The 9,072-nt window shown below is 52.3% G+C and overlaps 1 protein-coding gene across 1 annotated transcript; it reads left to right on the plus strand.

Annotated features, from left to right (window-relative positions):
* Positions 1–419: 419 nt before the first annotated feature.
* Positions 420–5,434, plus strand: DKKL1 (dickkopf like acrosomal protein 1). Its single transcript, XM_036425777.2, has 5 exons — positions 420–580; positions 845–1,019; positions 1,446–1,586; positions 1,733–1,825; positions 5,038–5,434. Exons 2-5 carry the CDS (start codon positions 864–866, stop codon positions 5,347–5,349), a joined length of 702 nt encoding a protein of 233 aa, XP_036281670.1. The 5' UTR covers positions 420–580; positions 845–863; the 3' UTR covers positions 5,350–5,434.
* Positions 5,435–9,072: the final 3,638 nt, after the last annotated feature.

The following is a 9,072-nucleotide window of genomic DNA, read 5'->3' on the forward strand; positions in this document are numbered from 1 at the left end:
AACACTGAAACACATCGTTTCAAAGACGAGAAGCCACACGGAGAGATCTCAGGGTAGCTGCAAAAATGGGGGGCGGCGAACCAAGAAGGACTGGCTGCCCGTGACAGAGGGCGCTGGGAGCAGGAGCTGGACCCAGCGCAGAGGCGTGGCCCGGGCCCGGGCCGGGGGGCGTGGCCAGTGAAGTGGGCGTGGCTCCAGGGAAAGGGGCGTGGCCACCTGCGGTTGGAGCGGGGGCTGGCCAGACCCGGTCTCTAACGGCGAGGTCAACCGAAAGGGGCGTGGCCTGACGGAGCGTGGTAGTGAAACCAACGGCCGGCTCGCTCGAGGGGCGTGGCTTCCAACGACTAGAGGCGTGGCTAACCAATAGGGGGCCTCGGCTAGTAGGTGAGGTCACGTGTGAGGGCGTGGCCAGACCGTAGGGGCGCGGCTTAAGGGCTCGCGGAGCTCATTCAACGCTCCAGGTGTCCCGCTGGGCTCGAGACCAGAACTGTTTGGATTTAACAGTCGGCGGATGGCCCGAGTCTGAGAGAGCCCAGTGACCAGACTGTGATCTAGTGTAATAGAGGGGGAGAAGGAGAAGGTGAGACGTGAGATCTGGGTATGAACGTGGCGGGAGGAGAGGGATGCGATCCGGGTGTGAAGCAAAAAGCCCAGAAGAGTCGGGCCTGGGAGGGTGCAGAGACCTAGCACGACGGAGGGGGTAGGAGCAGTAGAGGAAAAAGGGAGAGGGGAAATAGGTTTGGGGCTGGGGAAGAGCTGCTTGGACAAGGGGTAAAACCTGGGCAAGGGATAGGAAAGGCGTGATTGTCTTCGGTGGGGACTCTGACCCCTACCGATGCCACAGCTTCCTGCCGCGGCCCACCATGTGGCACACGCTGGCGCTGCTGCTGCTGCTCCCCTCTGCCTTGGTGCCCCCCTCCACTGCAGCCCCGATCCGTGATGCTGACGCCCAGGAAAGCTCCTCAGGTTTCCTGGGCCTCCAGAGACTGCTACAAGGCTTCACCCGGCTTTTCCTGAAAGTGAGTGAGGGCAGGGGGTGGGGAGAAGAGGTTCCAAAGAAGAGGGACAGGGATAGATGGAGACTGAGAGATGAAAAGGGTTCGAGGAAACCATGGGAGACAGGTCAGGGCCAGGCAGAAGGAAGAGCGGGAGTCAGAGGGACAGAGAGCAACAGGAAGACCGAGAAGTAGAAAGAGGGAGGGAGACAGGCAAAGGGAGACAGAAAAGAGACTGAGGAGTGGGATAGAACAGAGACAGGAGGGCATGAGGGGCAAAGACTGGGAGGTAATGGGGCAGAGAATAAGGATGGGGGCCTAAGGGTCACAAGACGGAGAGGGAAGGGAGTGACAGGGACGTGGCGAGGCCTGGGGGCATCCTGGCAGGGCTGCAGAAGGACTGGGGCGTCCTGAGGTCCAGCTGCTCCCCTGACCCTCTGCTGGCCCCAGGATGACCTGTTGCGGAGCATAGACAGCTTCTTCTCGGCCCCCATGGACCTGCGGGGCCTCCCTACGAACTATCACCAAGAAGAGAACCAGGAGCGCCAGCTGGGGAACAGCACTCTCTCCAGTCACCACCAGATCGACAAGGTGCCTGTGCCGTGAAGTCCCTCCCGGAGTCTGCCTTGGGTCCCTCATGCTGTCCTGTCTGATGGGCGGAGGGCAGAGGACGAAAGCAGTTTTGCGCTCGCTCTCTCTCTCTCGCTCTCTCTCTCTCTCTCCTCCCACCCTCACAGGTGACCGACAACAAGACAGGAGAGGTGCTGATCTCCGAGAAGGTGGTGGCCTCCATTGAGGCAGGAGATGGGAGCCTGGAGGGTGACTGGAAGGTGAGGAGAGACCCCCACCCCACCCCCACCCCCAAAAAGTTTTGTCATCAGCTGAACGGGACTAACCAGCTCCCAGTGATGCGGTATTCACCCTCAGAGTCCACCCCACTCACTCACTTAGCAAACTCCAGAGGCTTTTGTAAACCAGGAAGTGCTTTTTAACCCCAGATGCCCAGTCAGCATCACCCTCACCAACACCAGAGTGTGTTTTTAAATATATTTTTATTTATTTTTCACAGAGAGAAAGAGGGACAGAGAACTAGAAACATCGATGAGAGAGAATCATCGATCAGCTGCCTCTTGCACACCTCCTACTGGGGATGTGCCCACAACCAAGGTACATGCCCTTGACCGGAATCGATCCTGGGACCTTTCAGTCCGCAGGCCGACCCTGTCAGATGTTAACAGCGACCTGGCCTCCACAAACTAGACCGAGGCACCACCCCACCCGCCAGCTGCGACAACCAAAATGCCTCCAGACTTTGGCTGAGAACCGATGGCCTAGATTCACCCCTTGTTAACCTTTTACCATTTTCACTTTTGTATTTGTGAACCATAAGACAATGGATTATTCTTTTTTAATATACTTTTATTGATCTCAGAGAGGAAGGGAGAGGGAGAGAGCTAGAAGCATCAGTGATGAGAGAGAATCTTTGATCGGCTGCCTCTTGCACTCCCCCTTCTTCGGCTTGAGCCCTCAATCCGGACATATGCCCTTGACGGGAATTGAACCTGGCACCCTTCAGTCTGCAAGCTGATGCTCTATCCACTGAGCAACACCAGCTAGGGCCAGGACAATAGATTACTGACATCATGGCACTTCACCCTAAGTCCTTCAGCAGATTGAAGATTAATGCATCTTCCACATGACCACAGTACCATTTCCACACCCAGGATGCTTAATGTCAAATTGTTGTCTCCGTATTAATTTGCGAGGGCTGCCGTCACAAAGTACCACAGGTTGGGTGGCTTAAATAACAAAAACTGGTTGTCTCAGGGTTCTGGAAGTTAGGTGTCCAAGATCAAGGCTGGTTCTTTCTGAGGACTGTGAGGGAGAGTCCCTTCCATGCCCCTCTCCCGCCTTCTGGGGGCTTGATGACAGTCTTTGGCAATCCTTTGTGTGTAGAAGCATCACCCCATCTCTGCTTCATTTCCGTATGACATTCTCCCTGTTTGCATTTGTATGTATAAATTTCCCCTTTGCATAAGAACACCAGCCATATTGGATCAGGGCCCGCCATGATGACCTCATCCTAACTGACTACACCTGCAATAACTCTATTTTCCAACAAGATCACATTCTGAGGTCCTGGGGGTAAGGACTTCAACATATAAATTGGGAGGAGCACTGTTCAACCCATGACAATCTCCTACAGGGCTTCTCAGACCTCTAAGAGAAACATCAATGATGAGAGAGAATTGTCGATCAGCTGCCTCTTGCACGCCCCCCATTGGGGATTGAGCCTGAAACGTAGGCATGTGCCCTGACCGGGAATCAAACCATGACCTCCTGGTTCATAGGTCAGTGGTCAACCACTAACCACTAACCACTCTGGCCAGGCTCAGACCTCAACTTACTAAAAAGCAGACTGACTCAGTAGGTCCTCCTCAGTGGGTGGGTTGGATCCCACTAATTTGCATGTCTAATGAGCTCCCAGAAGATGCTGAGGACGCTAGTCCACAACCCACACTTTGACCAGACAGATGTCAGTCTATATTCAAATGTCTCCGCTGGACCCGAAGTTGACTTGACTTTGGACCAGGATCCAATCAAGGACCACACATTGCAGCTGTTTTTTGGGGCCTGGAGCTGAGACGCACCTGAGGCCTAGATGTTATGTCTAGTTCGACCCAAACTCTATCTCTGTGATCCACAGACCCGAGGCTTTGTTTGAAGATTGTTTGATGCTGGCCAGACCCTCTTTGTCCTGAGGGCTCAATGCTTAAGGGAGGAGGGCTTGTATGACAGTCATACGAGACCATTCTCCAGCCCCCTGGTTCCTCCTCTGAGTCCACCACACGACTAGTGACCTGCCAGGGAAATAAAGGTCAAGGAAGGGGAGGGTCCAAACTACACGACCAGCAATACGCAAGGGAGGTGATGTCTCGTTGGGGGCGAAGTCCCACCGGGGCTTTCTGCCTGGTGACCTGTACCTGGCTTGTCATTCCTACTTGCACACACCTAACTGCCTACCACACTCCCCTCGATGATTCTTGACTCTGATTCCTTTAATGGAAAGGGCAATAGGGTGTCTTCTGCAGCTGCTTCATGCTGAAGAGGGGTAGAGTTTTCCTTCAGAGCCAAGTGGCCCTTGCTCAGAGGGGCCGTGAGGCCTGGGCACAGAAGGAGGTTTTGATGGTGTCTAGAGTCAGCAATGGACAACATTCCCAGAGTGCAAGTAGGACTTGTAACCTGGTGGAGACAAATTGCATTATAAATCTTTTTTTTTTTTTTTTTTTTTTTAGTATATGTTTTTACAGAGAGGAAAGGAGAAGAATAGAGAGTTAGAAACATCTATGAGAGAGAAACATCAATTCAGGTGCCTCCTGCACACTCCCTACTGGGTATGTGCCTGCATGTTTGTTGCCCTTGACCTTGATGCCCTTGACCAGAATCGATCCTAGGACCCTTCAGTCCACAGGCTGATGCTCTATCCACTGAGCCAAACCGGTTTTGTCTGTTTTTTTGTTTTTTTGTTTTGTTTTGTTTTGTTTTTGAGGCTTTTATCAGCTTCCAAAGTCAATTCTAATTCCTTAAAACTTTTCTGATAACAACCAGAGTCTATATATGTCCCTCTCAATCCTGACATTCCGGTCAAAGTATTAGCCAATAACATCAAAAAACAACACCCATATGCATGGCGATTATGGTCATGATTCTTTTAACGCCAAGAGCTTTTAGTACCAAAGCGCTTTGCACATTTCAAACCGCTACCAAACCTCGCAGTGCATTTAATCCTAAAGTGTTCTGTAATCCCAGCGGACATGTTAAACCCCAGAGAGCTTTTGAAACCTACAAAGTGTGTTTTCATCCCCAAAGTAGTTTACAAACCAAGTATTTTGAATCCGAAAGTGCTTGTAAACCCAAGCGCTTTGTAAACCGCTAGGAGGGGTTTTAACTCCCAAAGCGACCTGTAGGTGGCAAACGGAGCTAAATAAGCGGTTGGGTCTGAGAGTCCTGGGGTTTGACTGATCTTGTCCCTCCTCCCCAGGTGCCCAAGCTAGAGGAGAAGGAGGCCCTGGTGCCCGTCCCAAAGGCCTTGGACAGCTTCCACCCCGAACCCCATCCCCGAGTGGCCTTCTGGATCATGAAGCTCCCGCGGCGAAGGTCTCACCAGAGCGCCCCGGAGGGCAGCCACTCCCTCAGCGAGAAGGAGCACCGCCTGCAGGCCATCCGGGACGGGCTGCTGGAGGGGGCCCGAGAGGAAGCCCTGCAAAAAGGGCCACAGGGCTCCCCCCACTTCAAGCCGCCTGCCCGCAAGACGCACTTCCTGTACATCCTCAGGCCGTCTCAGCAGCTATAGGTGTGGGGGTGGGAGCGCCTGCGTGTACCCACAACCAGACCCCACCCCGAGCTCATGTGGAAGTAAAGTTCTTACATCGAAAAGCGCTCTCTCCTTTTAAGCACATGTCCCCACGCCTCAGTGAAACAGGCCATGGCAAGTCCCAACAATAAGATAACTAGGCAGTCATGGAAATGAAGCATGACACCACTAAAATAATGCACGGGTCAAAGGAGCAAATATCTTATTTTTTAATATATTTTTATTGATTTCAGAGAGGAAGGGAGAGGGAGAAAGAAACATCAATGATGAGAATCATTGATCGGCTGCCTCCTGCACGCCCCCTACTGGGGATAGAGTCTGCAACCTAAGGATGTGCCCTTGACCAGAATTGAACCCGGAACCCCAATGCTCTGTCCACTGAGCCAAACGAGCTAGAGCAAATTAGTAAATATTTTAATAATGGAAATGTGACATAGGCTTGAGTGTAGCTCAAGAGATTCTCAGGTCCAGTCAGTAGCTGCAGAGTTAACCCATGCGCCAAGAGGTCGCTGGTTCAATACCTGTTCAGGGCACATGCTCAGGCTGCGGGGAGGGGGCATGCAGGAGCTAGCTGATCGAGGTTGATGTTTCTCATCAAAGTTTTATTTTTTTTAATGTATTTTTATTTCAGAGAGGAAGGGAGAGGGAGAGAGAAACATCAATGATGAGAACAAATTATTGATTTGCAGCCTCCTGCATGCTCCACCCTGGGGAATGAGCCTGCAATTCGGGCATATTCACTGACCAGGAATTGAATCAGGACCTTCTGGTTCAGAGGTCAGTGCTCAACCACTGAGCCATGCTGGCAGGGCATCTCATTGATATTTCTATCTCTCCCTGTCCCTTTCTCTCCCTAAGAAAAAACTTTTTTAAAAAGTTCTTAAAACAAATTATGGCCTTAAGTGCATATACCGGTATTAGAAAAAAGGCTAAATGAAAAATATCACTAAGCACTCATCTCAAAAAACTATAAAAACTTAATTGAGCTATAACTTAAGATTTAGCACTCTATATATATGTTATCACTATAAAATAAATTTCCAGGTGGTACAAAATTACCCAGACCTCAAAAAAGAAAGGAACAAGAAATACTAAAGAGCCCTGGCCTGTGTGGCTCAGTGGGTTGAGTGTCATCCCATGCACTGAAAGGTTGCCAGTTGGACTCCGGTAAGGGATCTGAATATAATCTGAAATATTAATAAAGCTAATGAGGTCTACCACTTGCCATCCTATGCTAACAAAGCACATGGAAAACATTCTTACTGAATTCTTATAAGACCCCGGGTAGATACTATTTGGCCCCATTTCAGGGAAAAGGCTGCCTTTACGGGGATGATGTCACCAGTCTCACAGCGATGGCTCTAGATTTGTCCAATTCCATATCTCTTAACCACTCACCCCACTACCTGCCAAGCAGGTTCTTTCCCGGGCCTTAAAACAAGCCACCAATTAATAGCAAAAAAAGAACAAGGATTACCACCTTAAGTCCTTGAGATAACCTAGGAAGCAATTATCTTTATTTCTGGGAGGAAAACTGAGAGCAGCCATTGTGCCAAGGTCACAGCTGGGAAGTGATGGAACCAAAATTGAAAACAAAGCATGTCTCACTCCAGGCCCACAACCTCCTCATTATTCCACACTGCCCAGCACTTAACAGGCATGAATTCCATTCACTCAACTTTTTTTTTTTTAAGTGCCCACATCGGGCCAGGCATGTTCCATCCCCCAAGCAGTCTCCTACTGCATATAGCTCACATCCCCCTGTGGGTGACAGAACGCAAATACAGAATGTGTCCCGTTGTAAGACGTGCCGTGAGGACCCCTAAAAAGTGGATAGTAAGAGCTGGCCGAGAGTTTGGAATATTCAGCGATTGGAATATCTTTTGTCCCAAATCCCCCTTTTTGGGAGTCAATTTTGGATTGACGCTTTCTAGCCAGAAAAGCTGTGACTATTTTGTCCGCATTTTCTCCTAAAAGGGGGGAATGGAACCGTTTGGGAAAGAGCCTCGGGGGTCTATTACTACGTTGGGACTGGAGTCTCAAAAGAGCGCAGGAGCAGTGAGACTTGATTGTAACGGAAAGGGCGAACAGAAAGGCCACGGCTTGGTAGCTAGTAAGTGGGAATAAACAAGGAGACTCTCCGCCGAGCTCCCCCTTGCTTGAATCTATTTCACCGAAGCCTGGGGACGCCTAGAAGACCCCAGCGCAGTGGACAGCGCCCCTGCCCCTTCCCCGAAAGGCGACCATCCCTCCAGCCTTCACCCACTCCGCAGCGCGCATGCGCCCGCTCCACTCGGCTGGGCGCGCGCCCCCGCAGCCCTACGCATGCGCAGCCTCGTGGTAGCCGGTAACCGACAAGCGCGCACCTTCGCTCGACGTGCGCCTGCGTCGGGGGAGGAGCGCAGCGTGGCGGGGGGTAGACGCCGCGCGTGCGCGCTCCGTTCCGCCCCGCGTGCGCGCCCCGCCCCGCCCTCCGCCCCGCCCTCCGCCATCGTTTGCTTTTCCGGCGGGAGCTGCGTGCGTGCACCTCCACGCGGGCAACTGCTGGTCGTCGTCCGTCGTTCGTCGTCCGTCGTTCGTGGCCCTCGCCTGTGTCCCGGGAGTGGGACGCGGCCCCAGGTGCGCCCTGTTAGAGCCCCTCTCGAAATCCTTGTAAAACCGACAAATCCTGGGGGAGTGCCCCCAAAACCAGGGCCTCCTCCATGTCTTGTTAAAGGCCTTCCTGAAGTCCTGACCAAATCCCCTCAGAAGTACTGAAAGGAACCCACCAGGAGACCTCATAGAGGACCCTGAAATCTTGTCAGAATTTTTTAGGAATTCTGTCAGACTTCTTCAGACCCTGCCAGAGACCCCTGAAATCCCGTTCCTCCGCCTCCCCAAACCCTACCGAGACCCTCCGGATCCTGTCAGAGTCCCCTCCCAAATATGAGAGAGCTCTGAAATCCAGTCAGAGACCCCACAGAAACCCAGTAAGATACCCCAGAAATTTAGTCAAAGAGACCCCAGGAATCCAGAGAACCCCCAGAAATTCCATCAAAGATATCCCAGAAATTCAGTCAGAGATACCCAAGGAATTCAGTCAGAGACCCTAGAAATTCAGTCAGAGAGACCCCAGAAATTTAGACCCCAGGAACCTAGTCAGAGAAATGCCAGGAGTCCAGTCAAAGGTACCCCAGAAATTCAGCCAGAGAAACCCCAGGAATCCATCAGAGAACCCCCAGAAATTCAGTAAAAAAACAAACAAAAAAACCCTCCCCAGAGTTCCCGTCAGAGACCCCCGGAAGTCCTGTCTGATCCTGCTAGCCCCCCCTCCAAAGACCCCGAGATTGAACAGCGCCTCCCTCAGTCCCCCACCAGGAGCTTATCCTCCCCCCCAGCCCTGTCAGAGGCCCCCAGTGCCTGTCACACCCTTGCACCCCTTTCCCACTCAGGCTCCAGCGCCATTGCCCCCGGCTGGACCCTCCAGCGTCACCCAAACCCTAGGAGGGTCTCAACCCCTTTTTCTAGGAATCCTAAAAGCCGCCAAGAAGTGTGTCCGGCAGGGCTGTGGCCCTGTCTGGGGCCAGGGAAAGCGGGGTGTGGGGAGCACCTGGGGAGGAAGGGGAGCTATGCAATGGGGTGAGGACAAGCAGGCCCTGGGGGACCCTACTTAGACCACTTATTTGCTCCGTGTGCCAATTCAGTGGGATGGGCACCGCCATC

Source organism: Pipistrellus kuhlii, unplaced genomic scaffold, assembly GCF_014108245.1.
Source record: "Pipistrellus kuhlii isolate mPipKuh1 unplaced genomic scaffold, mPipKuh1.p scaffold_m20_p_84, whole genome shotgun sequence".
Taxonomy (NCBI): Eukaryota; Metazoa; Chordata; class Mammalia; order Chiroptera; family Vespertilionidae; genus Pipistrellus; species Pipistrellus kuhlii.